This window comes from Bradysia coprophila, chromosome IV (genome assembly GCF_014529535.1).
Source record: "Bradysia coprophila strain Holo2 chromosome IV, BU_Bcop_v1, whole genome shotgun sequence".
NCBI classification, from domain to species: Eukaryota; Metazoa; Arthropoda; class Insecta; order Diptera; family Sciaridae; genus Bradysia; species Bradysia coprophila.
Window position 1 is genome coordinate 2596542 of NC_050738.1, and position 17526 is coordinate 2614067.

Here is a 17526-nt window from a genome sequence, read left to right on the forward strand (position 1 = left end):
GTACACACAACTTCAATTGCTCAGAATCTGAATCATGCATCCAAAATGTTTGTACGAATCCGTGTTATTACTATGATCCTTGTCCCGAATCCCAAATCTGTGTATCCACCAACCACAACGCCATATGCCTTTGTAACAATCAACCAACCGTCAGTACTACACCAAATTGTCGAACGATTCCAGGTAAAGCATTTGAATTGCGCGAATTATAAAAAGCTGAATGACGCGTGATACAAGAAATTGCTGATGGCATTGAATGCTAACATTGATCTACAGCTCAATCATTTTTTTGTCGTCAGTGATAAATGATCACCTTTAAGTACTTTTGAATCAATTCTAGTGCTGCAAGCTGTATTTTTATTTATATATCAAAATTTATGTGAATGGTTGAACAAGAAGAAGATGTACCTTCATTATGCGAATGTCGGTGGTTCTGCTGTTATAAATGAGTTGTTGTTCTGCGACAATTAAACAGCTCATTGTCTTACTGCAGAAAATTTTACTGCAGCCTGCATGAATCATTTATTTCGGAAAGAAAGATCGCTCTACGATGAGTTTCTTTAAGTATTTGGTAGACATTCATAGGAATCATTTTCGTATTTGTGATTTTAGGATACGATTGAATCACAAATATTCAATTCAATATAGGGTATATCACTACAGGCTTCCATTACGCTCTACAATATTCTAAGTTAAATTTAGTGTTCGGTCATTCGAAGAAGTATGAAGACTTTTCGTTCGAAACATCTTTTTATTCCAAGTTTATTTTACAGGTCAAGTGTAAATACAATGCTTTTAATGTAAAATATGTAAATTAATTTAAAAACACACACCTGGTGATGGTAACATTATTACATTGCTTCAATTGCATGTTCAATTAATTTTAAATGCATGTCGAATGTACAAACCGCTTTGCTTGTTATTATATGTATACTTTGCATGAAAGCTTTGAAACAAAATTATTATTTTGATTATAAGACACACCAAACTTAACTTAAATCAAAATTCTTAATGCTTACAACCACCACGTTCTCTACACAGACTGTGGAGACGAAATTAATTCGCATTTTTCCCGATGATACTCATACTTTATTGTGTAAATTCCAGAAATTGGATGTACGTCAAGTTCGGACTGTCCATTGCAAAGTGCGTGCATTAATGCACTTTGTGTTGACCCATGCAAATTTACTGATCTATGTTCAGCCGAACAAGAATGTCGCGTGGAGAATCATCAACCGGTTTGCTTGAAGGGTGAGTATTGTTACGTTGATTGTATGCATTGTAGAACCGGCCCAAACCAATTATTAGAGTAGAGTTAAGCTAGGAAAGGCTCACCTGAAGTTGATAAGAAAATACATTAACCTGTTTTGACCTGAACGTCATATCAATCTTACACCTTATTCACCTTATTCCTAAATGTAGACGATTCCTGGTTACTTTAAAGGAAATCTAATTTAGGTCTGGTCTGCTTCTTTTTCTTAAATGACCTGGCCTGATTCGAACTTCTAAAGTGATTTTGCCTATTCTGAGCTTTAAACTTAACGAATGGGAATACTAAATGACTTTCATCGAATACTTTTGGTTCGATTTATAGACTGCAGGAGGGGCATTTTTGATTTTCGGGCAGAATTTAAACTTGTACTACAAAACGTGTTTCTTTTGCGGTCTCAAGCATCGTTGGTGAAAATCCTAATTCAAAATTTCTTGGGACAAGAATCCGTTTTTTTATGAAATTTACCTAGAAATGTTTTATCCTTTCGCTGCTTCAATATTAGCACTGACCCTAGAGAAGGGCATATAATCGTATATTTTGAGTGAAAAGGGATTTTCTAAAATAAAACCTTCAAAGGGATTTTGGGGGATTTCCATTGATTTTCAAGGATTTTTTATGAGGATTTTCAACGAATTTGAGGATTATTGTTTTGAGTACAAAAGCATTTTCTATGTTTATCTGTCCCTCGAACCATAGTTAAGATATTCTAGTGAAACCTGTACACCAATAACAAACGTTTTTTGTTTGTGTCACTACAGTTTGCGAATGCCAAACCGATAGAGATTGTCATGGAGAAGCTAAATGCGATGGCTGCAACTGCTTATCTCGTAAGTTTTCGCTTTCCCTGCCATCTGTAAAGATCTTTTACTAAAAATTAAATTCCATTCATTACAATAGAACGTGATCCTGGCTTTGGTTGCGAACATTGTCCACCAGGTGTGCGATGCGATCCGATCACCGGAGCGTGCATAAAAGGTAAGTGGTTCGTTCACAGACGTGATAGCCTCGTTATAGACTTGTGTTTATATCCCATCGCTGTATTACTTTTCTGTACAAAACATTTTGGAGACATCACCTGAATACGTACAAACAATTAGGTGTGAAAAATTTTTGCATGTGTCCATCCACTTTTACATACAAATTTTAGCGGTAGAACCGATCACTGAGATTGTAAATTTTACAGGACGGAATTACACGTCTTTTTTATTGGTTTGATAAACAAAAATGAAATTTTGTACAAACATCTCTTTCGAAAGGTCTCAATCAGAACGACGCCACACAACTATTTCTCTCTGTAGAAAATTTTACTTCTTTTCCTTTTATTAACACCAATCACGTCGCTTTGATTTATAGTCTCAATTATTGATTGTAAATACACGAGAAATTAACATTTTCATTTTTTTTATGATTTTGCTACTCTACCACTCACACTATCCCCCACAATTAAACCAAATTTCTAATGCTTTTTCTTGGTGCTTTGCTGACTATTTTCTCAATTTATTTTTAATTTGAAAATTAATTTTGTAATAAATATTGTATATAGACAAAACAACACCTACCACTCCAAAAACATTAACCGAAGTAACCCAAACCGATAGTACCTTAACCACCACTGAAATTACTAATTCAATTCCAACGACAACGGAAAATGATCTCGAAAACTTCGAAACGAAAACCATGAAAACGATGAACGTGGAACGGACGACGGTCGGTTCGACTAAAGCGAACGATTCAAACGAAACTGGATTGAATAAGGGCCCACGAGTTGGCGAAAACAATATCACAGACACGTATCCGAGAACAACGGTTGGATTGGATGATAATGAATTCTCTAGTGTTGTCGATGATAACGTTACCACTACGACGGAAAGTGGCGACATAACAACCACTCAATCGAGTACAGATGCTACAACTATGTTTGACAATGAACCAGATTTTACGCGCAGCGATTCGGTTATAACTAAATCGTCAAAATCGCCTGGCGCTTCAACTGAGCCGATAACTACAATTGATGTAACTACTACCACCGAGTCCGATATTACAACTGAACCTATTTCTGAATTTACACCAACAACCGTAACCACGGTAAAAGTTTCAACTAATCGAACCACTGCGAAAGATGTACCAACCACTAAATCCGTGAACATGAGCTTTGAGCCTACAACTGAATCGGATGATTCATTCCGTATGATGGACACAACGAAAAGTGTTGATGGGACAACGCACTCAGAAAATACGAGAAAAACCACAAGAATTGATACATCATTAGAGCACGAAGATGAATCGACAACGCGGACAACTGTTGGTGTCACCGAAACCACAACCGATGCATCGACAATACTAACAACTAATGATGATGCCGTTGCTCGCACAGAAATCGCAATAATCGATTCGGTAACGAATGCAATAACCAAAAAATGTAACCGCACCACCGATTGCACTGCAAAAGAACAGTGTGTGGATGGTCGTTGTTTAACAATATGCGATGCTAACAATAACATCAACTGTATAAAAGGTATATTCAATTAATATTTCTATCCCTATCTCGTTAACGAAGAACTTTAATAATTTTATTAACAAAAATTTAGAGACGACGATGGCTTATTTGCTGTAGTTGAATTTTTAATTATTTGTGTACAGAAAAGCTTTTCGGTAAACGAGCCATCAGAGTCGTTAACTTAAAAATATTTTTCCAATTTCTCACACTGCACCCTGTTGTATATATACAAAATTTTTACTATTTTATTTTACGAAGCCAAGGATAATAGTTGTGTTTGGTTTGTTTTTGTACATACATTTGTGTAGGGAACGATACAAAAGACAGTCGTCCAGGAGAGAGGCCAAATGTTTAATCGAACAAACGCTTTCAAAGCTCTCTTTATTAAGCTTAATGTTGACGTTTAACGAAGTGACACTGTCAATTCTATGAATTGTAGTCCTAAAAAGTTTTTGGCGATTTACCGTGCGTGGTGCTTGAACAGTTAATGACTTTAGTTCAATGGTTATTTTTAAAAAAATGTCGACAATTTTTCTGCATAAAGTTCAAACAAATTAATTTCTAATAATCCTCACAATCATGTCTGTGCCAAGGTCAAACTTCTGGAAATAAACTTGCTGAAATGTTCACCGATTTCGATAGTTCGCTTAGAACATTCAATCGAATATTAGCAAGGTTAATCTCAAATATTTGGCTGCGGTTAATGTGTTATACAGTGAACGACATCTCAAATGTCTCACTGACAAATTTTTCTGAGAATTTTATTGTGTCATTGCAAATTCACAATGACATTCTCTGAAAAAAATGACAGTGAGACATTTGAGATGTCGTTCACTGTAAGATTCATGAAATTTGACAATTAACCAGAATAATTAGAAGGATAACTTTATCCGTAACACACCCACCACCCCAGGGCCTACTTTTTGGAAACTAATTTCTTGAATTTCTCGAAATTTCTCGAATTTTCTCGAATTTCTTAAAATTTCTCGAATTCGAGAAACTTCAAGAAACTCGAGAAATTAGTTTCTTGAAATTTCTTGAATTTCTCGAAGTTTCTCGAATTTCTTGAATTTTCTGGAATTTCTTGAAATTTCTCTAATTCGAGAAAATCAAGAAACTTTGAGAAATTCAAGAAATATTTCTCGAAGTTTCTTGAATTTCTCGAAGTTTCTGGAATTTCTCAAAGTTTCTTGATTTTCTCGATTTTCTCTAAAAGTTTCTAAAAAGTAGGCCCTGCACCACCCCCCTAAAAAAATCATTGTTCTATGGTACGTTTGGGAACCTTCGTCATAGTTTTTCCGTTTAAACGATTTTTTGTCGCTGATGGCAATGAACACTTTTGCTTGAACTATTTGTTTAAATCGCAGTATTTACCGTTAGCTCGAGGAATCATTGCTCTTAAATTGAAGTAGGCTGAAATGAAGGTTCCTGTAACTACTATACAGAGCAAGTTGTCTCATCCTAATTATTGTTCTGTTATTTAAAAAACTAAACTTGAAATTAAACAACGTCTCAACTTTTCATCATAATTTAATATCAAACTTAAAACGAAACCCAACAACCAAATCACATTAACTCATTAAAAAACGAAATTCATTTAACCTAAAATCAAACTATTAAAACCAAGTAGAACCCAGCGGAACAACGAAAGTATTCGATCCATGTCAATCGGATAATGATTGCATCGAAACGGAAACCTGTTATCGCGGTTTTTGCCAAAATCCATGCGAAATGGATAGTGTTTGCGCACCGTCGGCTAAATGCAAAGCAATCAAACATCGTCCGATGTGTTCATGTCCGGATCGATACCAAGGAAATCCAGCTGTAAAGTGTACACCGGTTCTGCCACGTAAGATAACACAATTTTAATGTTATTAACTCTGCTCGTTTTAAAACTCTAATTATACATCGCGTTACACTATCACCATTCCAAAAGTAATTAATTAATTTGACTAAATTTGCTCATCCGCTAAGATCAACTAAAAAATTAAGAAATGAGTCGACTGTACAATTGTATTTCCGCCGATGTAAATACTCTTGTAAATTTTTTTTTTGATTTTGTAAATTGTATTTTGACCCACAAACAACAACGGTACACAGAATTTTATGCAACATCCAGACAAATTATGTATTATATCACCGTGAAGCTCACACTCTCACCATTTGCAATTTTTTTTTCTTTTTTTTCTTCCATTTCACGCACACACAGTGCAATGCACACGAAACGAAGATTGTCCTCACACTGAGGCCTGTATAGCAAACATGTGTCAAAGACCATGTGATGTACATAATCCATGCGCCTACAATGCGGTCTGTGTCAATGTGAACCACGGCTCAGACTGCAGTTGTCGCGAAGGTCTTGCCGGCGACGGCTATGTGGGATGCAAGCCAGGTTTGTGTTATAGGATTGTCAGTTTAGCGAATATTTGCATTAAACCGTCCTCGAAACTATGTAGTCAATACCTACCTGCCGAACATTTGCCATTACAACGAAGATTGTCCACCTGACAAACTCTGTGACCGTTTGAATCGTATATGTATCAACCCTTGTTTGGAAGACTCATGTGGTGACAATGCTGAATGTTTCCCCGTTAATCACGGTATTGAATGTCGATGCTATCAAGGCTTTGTCGGTAAGATTACCACTTTTTACGCTGATTCATTTGTCATGCCAAACTAAAACTTAACGTAAAATGACTAGGTAACCCATACATTGAGTGCAATCAACTGCAAGGATGTCGCTCCGATTCGGAGTGTAGCTCAAACGAAGCTTGTATCAATGGAGAGTGTGCTTCTCCATGCCAATGCGGTGCCTATGCACTTTGTGATGTCGTTAATCATAGAGCAACTTGTAAATGTCCACCCGGATATTCTGGCAATGGTAAAAGTGGATGTCAACCTCCTAAGAACCCGTGCGATCCAAATCCTTGCGGAGGTTTGTTTTCGGCTTACAGACAGTGAACGTTATTTTTGATCTAAAAAAATTCTCCTAACAGTTGGTGCATTGTGTGAATTGGATCGTGGTAACCCAATTTGTTTCTGTCCAAAAGGACTCACTGGAAATCCTTTCAAGAATTGCAGTAAGTGTCGACGAAATGTTAAAAAATCGGATTTGTTTTTCTAAATCACATTTATCCGAACCAGTTCCTGAAGGTGATGAATGTACTCCGAATCCCTGTGGCCCGAACAGTGGCTGTCGCCGTGTCAACGGTCAACCACTTTGTTTCTGTTTACCAGAATTCGAAGGCAATCCTCCACAAACTCCATGTGCACTGCCACAAAATCCATGTAGTCCATCACCTTGCGGACCGAACAGTAAGTAAAAACGCTCGTCGTTGCTTAATAACAACAGAGACAAGAACTCTTTACGCTTAACATTCCCATTCTACTTCAACAGCTCAATGTACGATATTGGGTAACGGTTTTGCCAAGTGTACATGTCTTCCCGGCTATATCGAATCACCAAACACAATACGTGGCTGTGTTGAACCCAAAAATCCATGTGAACCAAATCCTTGCGGTCCTGGTGCTGTGTGCGATTCATCTCGAAATCCTGTTTGTTCATGTCCGGAACCACTAGTCGGAAATCCGTTCAGGGAATGCACAACTCCAATTGTCACACAAGAACTCTGTCAACCCGGCCCTTGTGGACGGAATGCTGATTGTTATGTTTCAAATAATCGCGAACAGTGCTTCTGTCAGCAAGGTTACATTGGTAAGTTTGTTCATATTCTGATTGTGATCCGATCATCACACAGAAACTAGTCCTTTTGAGGTGAAGTAAACTGCTACTTTGTCGTCCTTTTAAAAAAATCGTTTGAAATGTCTTCCAGGTGATCCATACGTCGGTTGCCGAGAACCACCGAGAAGTCCATGCGAACCAAATCCATGTGGTACGTTCGTTTCATTATCAACTGAAAAACAACAAAACCGAAAGTCTCCTAACACTTTTGCTCTTTAATTTTTAGGTCCAGGTGCACAGTGCATTGTTACTCCTGATGGTCAAAGCATGTGCAGATGTCCGGATGGTCTAGGCGGTGATCCAACAAGTGTAACTGGATGTCATGGCTATGAGTGTTTGGTTGATGACGATTGCGGCCTCCAAGAGGCTTGCATTAGTTTCAGATGCCGCGATCCATGTCCTGGCTCTTGTGGAGGTAAGCGTATCAATTTCTTGAGAATTTCGCATTGATAATAACTCCCGAAATTCGATTCTGTTCAACAGCAAATGCCTACTGTAAAGTCGAGAAACACCATCCTGTGTGCTTCTGTGAACGAGGTCTGATTGGCAATCCGTTGATTCAGTGCTATGCTCAAGATGAACCCCAGGATACACCTTGCAATCCGAGTCCTTGCGGTAAGTTTCGCACTTTCAGTTGACCTTTCCAATTGTGACCAATAATTTACGTTTGCGTACGTCTGTCCTACCAGGAGCGAATACATATTGTACTGTGCTCAATAATCGTCCCGTTTGTTCATGTCTCCCTGACTACTTGGGTGAACCACATACCGGTTGCCGACCAGAATGTGTATTGAACTCAGATTGTCCACAAGGCAAAAGCTGTATCAACAAACGGTGTGAGAATGCTTGCATCGGTTCCATTTGCGGTATAAATGCTGAATGTCGCGTATCATATCACACGGCAACTTGTTCGTGTCTAAACGGCTATATGGGCAATGCATTCATCCATTGCCTACCAATTACGAATACAACATCGCAACCGTGTCATTCCGATCCGTGTGGTGCCAATAACGTTTGTAATGTGTACGGAAATAATGTTGCGTTGTGTGATCCATGCGCCGGACCGAATTCGTACAATGATCCACAATGTCGACCTGAATGTCTATCGAACACAGATTGTCCATTCGACAAAGCTTGCATACGGAACAGATGTCAGGATCCATGTCCAGGAGTTTGTGGAGGTAAATTAAAAGTTCCATTCAAGTGGGATAAGTGGTTCCGTTCAGGCCTATCCGTTGTTTACGAATTAAAGTTAATCGAAAATTTCATTCGACAGTAAACGCCATTTGCTCCGTGTACAATCACAATCCGGTTTGCACGTGTCCACAAGGACTTTACGGTAATCCTTTCGCTCACTGCTCGGTCATCGATGATGAACCAGAAACGTGTGATACCATCCGATGCGGACCGAACGCCGAGTGTCGCCAACAAAACGGTGTTTTGGCCTGTGTTTGCCTCAAAGACTACTATGGCGATCCGTTGAGTGGATGTAGACCGGAGTGTGTTATCAATCCTGATTGCCCGGCAGACAAAGCATGTTCCAATTTGAAATGTGTTAATCCTTGCATCGGAGCCTGTGGTGTCAATGCACAATGTCAAGTCGTTAATCATGTGGCAGTTTGTTATTGTCCACCACATCATACTGGCGATGCACTCGTTTCATGTGTCAAAGGTAGGTTCAATAAGGTATAACGCTCAACAACAACGTTCTGATTTATTGCTAATTCCAATCGCAGAAGAAGTACAACAAGTTCCACCAATTAATCCATGTGAACCCTCACCGTGTGGCCCGAACAGTCGTTGTTTGGTGTCCGAAAGCCGATATGCAGTGTGCTCTTGTTTACCTGGATACCGTGGAAGTCCACCAGTTTGTCAACCAGAATGTACAGCGAGCTACGAATGCCCCCAGAATCGTGCGTGTGTTAATCTTAAGTGTATCGATCCATGCCCTGGTACGTGCGGAGTAGGAGCTCGTTGTGAAGTCATCAGTCACAATCCAATCTGTAGCTGTCCTAATGGCAAAGGAAATCCGTTCGTGTCTTGTGTTTATGAGGAAGAAAGAACACCGGAACCAAATCTACCAGAAAATCCATGCTCTCCGTCACCATGCGGTAAGTTCACTGATTCATTCCCTGTTGAATTTTCGATTTAATTTCGTTTGATCGTTGACTTAACAGGACCATTCTCGATATGTCAAATCAAACAAGGCCGACCAGTGTGCTCGTGCGTTGAAAATTACATTGGAAGTCCGCCCTACTGTCGACCAGAGTGTGTTCTCAGTGATGATTGTCCTCAGAACAAGGCCTGCATACGTGAAAAATGTCAAGATCCTTGCATCAATTCTTGCGGACCAAACGCCGAATGTCATGTCGTCGCCCATTCCGCTTATTGTAGCTGTAAAACAGGTTATCAAGGTGACGCTTTCATCGGCTGTAACAGGATTCCGGAGCCAATTGTTGAGGTCCGAGACCCGTGCGTGCCATCTCCCTGCGGTATTTCGATTCAAATGTTTTGATTTTATCGATTTTTCTAATCAAACGAATGAATTGCAGGAGAAAATGCTGAATGTACGGAACGCAACGGTGTGGCCAGATGTACATGCATTCCACCATACATTGGTGACGCTTACACAACTGGTTGTCGTCCCGAATGTGTATTCAATGCTGACTGTGCCAGCAATTTGGCTTGCATCAAACAGTATTGCCGTGATCCGTGCCGTGGAGTCTGTGGACAAAATGCTGAATGTTCTGTTGTCAACCACATCCCCGTTTGTACTTGCGAGAGAGGCTATGAAGGCGATCCATTTATTGGCTGCCGAGCAAGTGAGTTTATTCGGTTCAGTTTGTCGAACGAATGCATTTGAAACGATTTCTATTTTGCAGAGGAAGAATCACGTCAACCACCGAAAAATCCATGCGAACCATCACCGTGCGGTCCGAACTCGAATTGCCGCGTGCAAGGCGATCGTCCAATTTGCTCATGCAAGGTCGGATACTTGGGATCACCGCCTGGCTGTCGACCAGAATGTGTTGTTAGCTCAGAGTGTGATCATAATTTTGCTTGCATTAGTCAAAAATGCAGGGATCCATGTCCTGGAACTTGTGGAGGTTAGTGTTCGTTTTCATCGACGTTTAGTCGTGCGGAAACTGTGCCCGGTGAACTAATCAAATATTTTCTCCGTTTATTTCCAGCTGGAGCAAGATGTCAAGTAGTGAACCACAATCCGATTTGCAGTTGCCCAAATAACTATGTCGGCGATCCGTTCGAACAATGTGTACCGATGAGTGAGTAGCTTCAAGATTTTCCTACTTAATTTCTCAATCAATTTCACCGAAGTTCACGGTTTCAATATTCCTTCAATTGCTCAAGGGAAATCTCAATTTTGATTTGTTAATTCATCCGATTTGAATTCGTGTCTAAAATCTAAAACCAAAATTTCCATTCCAGTCCACCACGAACCAGTGAACCCGTGTCAACCAAGTCCTTGCGGTAAGTTTCAACCCTCTAAGCGGAAAACTCGTTCAAAATGATTAAAAATCAATTTCGCTTTATCATTAGGCCCCAACTCCGAATGTCGTGAACACGAAAACCGTGCCGTATGTTCTTGCGCCCGTGACATGCTTGGAGCACCGCCGAACTGTCGACCCGAATGTGCCATTCATGAAGACTGTCCATCGAACCGAGCGTGCCAGAATCAGAAATGTGTTGATCCTTGTATCGGTTCTTGCGGCTGGTCTGCAAGATGTACCGTGCAAAATCATAGACCGATCTGTACGTGCATCGAAGGTTATGAAGGTAAGTGGAGTGTTTTTGTTACTTTAAATGTAGTGTAAGAAGACCAACAGTTCCCAATTGCGAGAGAATTATCTCAGTTGTTTTTAGTGCTAAATAAAAATAGAAATCAAACAACGTGCTTGAAATGAGTGTTATGATCAACCAATATGCGGTTTCTTTGAATCTAAAGTAGATGCAGAGTCTGTATTGCAGACACTCATTACCTTTCTCGGCGACTGTGAAATAAGTGACACCTTTCGTTTCAGCTGTTTCTCAACTGATCTACTCATACAAACAAAGTGATTTTACTCCTTTAAACGTACCTGTGTAAACCAGTATGAGAGCTTTTGTATGAGTGGATCAGCTGAAACCAAATGCGTCACCGATTTCAATGTCACCGACTGTATCATTTTGTGCGTAATTTTCAATTCCTCTTTTCGTTTCGCGTTGTCAATTGCTTACATACAACAAACTCTCTAAATTGTGAGAGAAAACATTATTTTAAGCAAAGAATCTGTAGACGGTGTAAAAGTACAATTTATTGAAGAAAAAAATATCCAGCACTCGTACTGACATGACCAACGCACTTCAAGCTAAAGTGATACTCTAAATAGGGCACTGAAACATGACAGTGTTCCATACAAAATTTTACACTGTAAATAGAGTGGGGATAAAATTTCATACAAAATAGTACTCTATTTGGCAGCTGTCATTAATAGCACTTTTGCTTGAAGTGCGTTGACATGACTCATATTGTATGAGATTTTAAAATCAATTTAAAAATTCAACCTAATTTCAACAATAATATTGACTATTATTGCTTTGAAAGTCGGATAATGCTGCGAGTCCATAGTATAAGAATATTTCAGAGAACCTTACAATGCAATGACTACATTTAAAAATCGATTTCTCAAAGATTTCCCAAAAACTCCTTAAATATCTTTTTTTTTTCAAATTTCTTTAATTTTCCAAAACTTTCTTAAAATTTTCTTAAATTTTTCCAATTTCTCAAAGAAAATTTCTTTAAAAAATTCGCACCAGGGCAGAGATTAATACTGATATGCAGATGATTACTAGCGCTTATAAAACCACACCTCACCCCCTTCAAAGATTTCTGTGTAGAGGAAACTTTAATGAATTATTGTGCTGATTTCGTCATCCAGCCAGCGGAGTGATTTATAACTCAAATAAAAGAGCTTATTTTAGTATACAAAGCCTTCGCCCAATTTTTCGATTTTCGACATATTTTCCGACTTCTGTTCAGTCAGGGGGAGTTTTTAAATTGAAATCTGTTTTGAAAGTGAAATTTTTTTGGATTATTGTTTACAAATTCATAAAGAACCGTCTTCAGATTTTTCCTAATCTATCGACCAGCTGCCATTTTCATGTCAAATTTGTATGTGATTTCTTTGGTTAAAAACTTTATGTGTCAATTTTTAAGCTGATTATTTATTAAAACTTATTTGTGTTAATTGTGAAATAGGAAAAAAAAATTGATTGTTCAGTCAATATGGGCGAAGTGTATTTACAAACTTGACTAAGCATAATGGACTTATGTTTAGAATAATTTAGACGAAAAACGTTGGATCTAAGGATGGATCTTGGAATTTCTTTAGGTTTTTTTTTAAGTTGACGAAAATTCCTAATTTTTTTCAAATTTTCCTGATTTTCTCTCCACGTATCTGTTGTGGACGATACATTTTAGGGAATATCGCGAGTTGTAATCCGAACGAAGTGAGGGCAACAAGCAATTAGGCACTTTTCGACAAACCGTACACAACAGATGCAACTATACATCTTTTCATGCTGATAGCCTAAATTATGAGAAAATTTCGGAAATTTATGCCCAAGGCATGAAATTTTGTTCCTTGCAGCACCATGCGAAAATACCTTACGTAATTGTTTGGAGATTGTTATCTTGCCACGAGAGATTATAGCCCTTGCCTTCGGCTCGGGCGACAAATCTCCCTCTTGGCAAAACCAAAATCTCCAAACAAGGACGTAATAATGTACTATTTTTAATAAAAACTGTTAACTCACTAAATCCATTTCTTAAAACTACTCCAGCACAGAACTCAGAACTCTTACTAGTTGATAAATTCTCAATCGTTTAAATATAATTTTTATAGGTGATCCATATGCAAGCTGTACTGAGAAGAGGGGTAAGTCATTTTTATCAAATATTTTCCCAGAAATTTATTGCGTATATACATACTATGCTTTGATTTTGTATGTAGTTTGTATTTGAAATTTCTTTTTTGTAAATATTTCCTAATTTTTAATTATTTATTTTTTGCATGATTCATGTATATTTAGTTGTATATCCTATTGAAATTGTGCATCCATGTAATCCGTCACCATGCGGACCGAATGCTATATGTAGAGAACAGAATGGTGCTGGCTCTTGCGCTTGTATACAAAACTATTACGGCGATCCATATATCGGATGTAGACCTGAATGTATTCAGAACTCCGATTGTCCGCATGACAAAGCTTGCTTCAATACGAAATGTGTGAACCCTTGTCCGGGCACTTGTGGCCAAAACGCCGTCTGTAATGTGGCAAATCATGTTCCGATTTGTTCGTGTATCGGTGGATACACCGGTAATGCGTTAGTTGATTGTCATCGAATACAAATCAGTAAGACATCGTAAACCTTAAAATATGCGCAGAGCTGTTGTTTGTAACAAATTGATGATATTACAGTCGAACACATCGAACCTCAATATCCTTGCCGCCCGTCTCCATGTGGACCGTTCAGTATTTGTCGTGAAATCGATGACCGTGCAATTTGTTCGTGTCAACCAAATTATATTGGTGGACCGCCAAATTGTCGGCCAGAATGTACGACAAGTTCGGAATGTTCTCGGGATAAATCTTGTGTGAATACAAGATGCGTCGATCCGTGTCCAGGTGTTTGTGGTCATAACGCCAGATGTCGTGTGACAAATCACAATCCGATTTGTAGTTGCAATCCAGGATTTGTGGGCGATCCATTTGTGCAATGTATTCGCGAAAGTAAGACATCTTAGTCGATCTTTGCATCGATACAAATTCCGAATGACTTTAGGGAAATGTTATTTGTAACTGAATATACATCTTCCTAATTTCACTCCCGTACTTCAACGCCCCAATTACTTACACTTCGATCACATTTATAGAACCACCAATCATCTATGACGATCCGAATCCTTGTCTGCCAAACCCTTGCGGACCGAACTCTGTATGCCGAGCTCACGAATCACAGCCGGTTTGCTCGTGTATACCAAATTACATCGGACGTCCACCTAATTGTCGACCAGAGTGTACGGTCAACTCTGAGTGTCCCAGTAACAAAGCATGTATAAACGAAAAATGTCGTGACCCGTGTATTGGCGCATGTGCGTTCAATGCTGAATGTCACGTACATTCTCACATACCTCGGTGTACTTGTAGCGTCGGATACGAAGGTGATCCATTCTCTGGCTGCCATAAAATCGTTCCAAGTAAGAACATCCATAAATGAATTCAGCCAATTCGACTGGACTGACCATTTTGTCAACATTCTAGTTAAAGCTGAAATTCCACATCCTTGCAATCCGTCTCCTTGCGGAGCTAATGCTATTTGTAAAGAACGGAACGGAGCTGGTTCATGTTCGTGTATTCCTGAATACTTCGGCGATCCATATGTTGAATGTCGCCCCGAATGTGTCATGAATAGTGACTGTCCGATGAACCGTGCTTGTAGCAACAACAAGTGCGTTGATCCTTGCCCGGGATTATGTGGCCAAAACGCTCTCTGCCAAGTTGCCAATCATAATCCAACGTGTTATTGCGTTGACGGTTACATAGGCGATCCGTTCGTTCGGTGTAATCCACCACCAAGTAAGATCAATCCGAACTGATCCGATCTCGACCTAGAACACAATAACTAACCGTCCACAATTTTCTTTTAAAGTACAATTCGAACCCATCGGCGATCCTTGCGTACCATCTCCTTGTGGCCCATTCAGTCAATGTAGAACAGTTAACGAACATGCCGTCTGTTCGTGCTTACCAAATTACATTGGAGCTGCTCCGAATTGTCGACCCGAATGCGTTGTCAGTTCCGACTGTACGCTTGATCGGTCATGCATCAACATGAAATGTAAAGATCCCTGTCCAGGAACTTGTGGCTTGCACGCTCGATGTCGTGTCGTCAATCATAATGCTATCTGTAGTTGTAATCCTGGATTCGTGGGTGATCCATTTGTGAGATGTCTTAAAGAGGAAGAAAGTAAGACCTTGGGCTTCAACTTTTCCGTAGGCGTCTGCTGATTTAGATTTGAATAAAACGCTTTGACGCGGAAATACGTTTTTTTTAGCCAGAGTTGCGTTTTTCATAAATCTCTGCCGTTTGCATGATATAGTTTTCTGCTTGAAATCAGCATGTGGTATATTTATTCAAGTGCAATTCAGCTGTCACCTACACCATGTATTATATATTGTTGTTACTATTTTGCATGTTAACTATTTTCTTCTTTTAGAAAAACCTGTAGTACATGATGATCCTTGCTATCCGAGTCCGTGCGGACCGAATAGCAATTGTCGTGTGATCGGTCAAACTGGCGTTTGTTCATGTCTTGAGAATTATGTCGGTCGCCCTCCGAATTGTCGACCGGAATGCACACTCGATTCTGAATGTCCACGTAATTTAGCATGTATCAATGAGAAATGTAAAGATCCCTGTCCGGGAAGTTGTGGTAGTTACACCACTTGTACGGTTAATAATCATCAACCATTTTGTGTATGCTATGAACAATATACGGGTGATCCGTTCTCATCGTGCACACCAATAAGTAAGAAACTCGATCAAATCTCTCCATTTCGATTAAGTTCTTTTCATAGCGAGAGGATTAATTGAACTTCTTCCATTCGTAGTTCAACGTGAACCCGAAATTGCTGAACCGTGTAACCCAAGTCCTTGCGGAGCGAATGCTCTCTGTAAAGAACGTAACGGTGCTGGTTCATGCGTCTGTCTACCAGAATATCACGGAGATCCTTACGTTGAATGTCGACCAGAGTGTGTAATGAACTCTGACTGTCCGAAATCCAGGGCTTGCATTAATAACAAATGTAAAGATCCGTGCCCCGGAGTGTGTGGCCAATCAGCTGAATGCCATGTGGCTAATCATTCGCCCTATTGTTCATGTTTTGCTGGATACACAGGCAATCCGTCAAGCGCCTGCCACTTAATACCGATATGTACGTTGAAAATCAACGGAAATACAGATTGTCCTCTTGATTCCTAACTAAATTTGACAATATTTTTGTAGTGCCTGAACCTACCATTGATGAACCGTGTAATCCATCGCCATGCGGACCATACAGTCAATGCCGTAATATAAACGGTCATGCTGTTTGTTCTTGCTTGAGTAATTACATCGGTACACCGCCGTCTTGTCGACCAGAATGTGCTTCTAGCTCGGAATGTTCACTTGACAAAGCGTGCATTAATCAAAAATGTGTAGATCCATGTCCAGGTGTATGCGGACGAAATGCACGTTGTCAAGTGACCAACCACAATCCAATATGCAGTTGTTCGCCCGGTTTCCGTGGTGATCCGTTTGTACAATGCTTGCCCGAAGAAAGTAAGCTTCAACTGTCGCTTTTTGTGTGTTTTTATTTATACTTTTCTATGCATGTTTCTTTCTTCCACTTTCATCTATGGTGTAGAACGACCTATCTTATATGAACCGCCAGAAAATCCTTGCTTACCGAATCCATGCGGACCATACTCCAACTGTCGCGTTGTTGGTCAAACATCAGCCTGTTCGTGCTTGCCAAACTATATTGGTCGACCGCCACAATGTCGACCTGAATGTACAATAGATTCTGAATGTTCTGCTAATCTTGCATGCATAAATCAACGTTGTAAAGATCCGTGCGTCGGCTCTTGTGGCATTTCGACTGTATGTACTGTTGTAAATCATTCACCTATTTGTACATGTCAGTACTTATATACTGGTGATCCATTTTCGGGTTGTTATCCGGTGCCAAGTAAGAAATTGCCTATTCAAATCGTTGTCGTTTTTGTTGGATCTGCGGCTCGCTTAATTCGCGATGTTTGTATCCACTCCAATTCACGACTTTTTAAATATTCGTCAAAGGAACTTCGAGCTCGAAGTGTTTCAACAGAAACGAACGCGATGCATTCCTTTTGAATGAAATCCCAACGCTTATCACAATTGTTCTACCGAAACAGTTCCATCAACAGTTCCC

At 39.5% G+C, this 17526-nt stretch overlaps 1 protein-coding gene and 1 long non-coding RNA gene across 2 annotated transcripts in view; one reads left to right on the forward strand and one right to left on the reverse strand.

Annotated features, from left to right (window-relative positions):
- Window positions 1-17526, forward strand: part of LOC119066469 — a 226056-nt gene that overhangs the window by 123274 nt on the left and 85256 nt on the right. The window contains 33 exon segments of the mRNA XM_037168975.1: window positions 1108-1251; window positions 2032-2100; window positions 2171-2248; window positions 2817-3788; window positions 5401-5619; window positions 5980-6162; window positions 6227-6403; window positions 6472-6705; window positions 6767-6850; window positions 6915-7085; window positions 7168-7485; window positions 7604-7663; window positions 7739-7927; window positions 7996-8127; window positions 8202-8693; window positions 8789-9184; window positions 9249-9623; window positions 9690-10004; window positions 10065-10334; window positions 10395-10619; window positions 10704-10796; window positions 10960-11001; window positions 11071-11307; window positions 13416-13448; window positions 13603-13926; window positions 13993-14304; window positions 14448-14771; window positions 14836-15150; window positions 15224-15541; window positions 15792-16103; window positions 16186-16509; window positions 16581-16924; window positions 16926-17304. Of these exon segments, the coding sequence (XP_037024870.1) occupies window positions 1108-1251; window positions 2032-2100; window positions 2171-2248; window positions 2817-3788; window positions 5401-5619; window positions 5980-6162; window positions 6227-6403; window positions 6472-6705; window positions 6767-6850; window positions 6915-7085; window positions 7168-7485; window positions 7604-7663; window positions 7739-7927; window positions 7996-8127; window positions 8202-8693; window positions 8789-9184; window positions 9249-9623; window positions 9690-10004; window positions 10065-10334; window positions 10395-10619; window positions 10704-10796; window positions 10960-11001; window positions 11071-11307; window positions 13416-13448; window positions 13603-13926; window positions 13993-14304; window positions 14448-14771; window positions 14836-15150; window positions 15224-15541; window positions 15792-16103; window positions 16186-16509; window positions 16581-16924; window positions 16926-17304 (8460 nt within the window).
- The window catches only part of LOC119066483, a 274825-nt gene that overhangs the window by 59654 nt on the left and 197645 nt on the right, over window positions 1-17526 (reverse strand). The gene's annotated exons all lie outside the window — the stretch shown is intronic.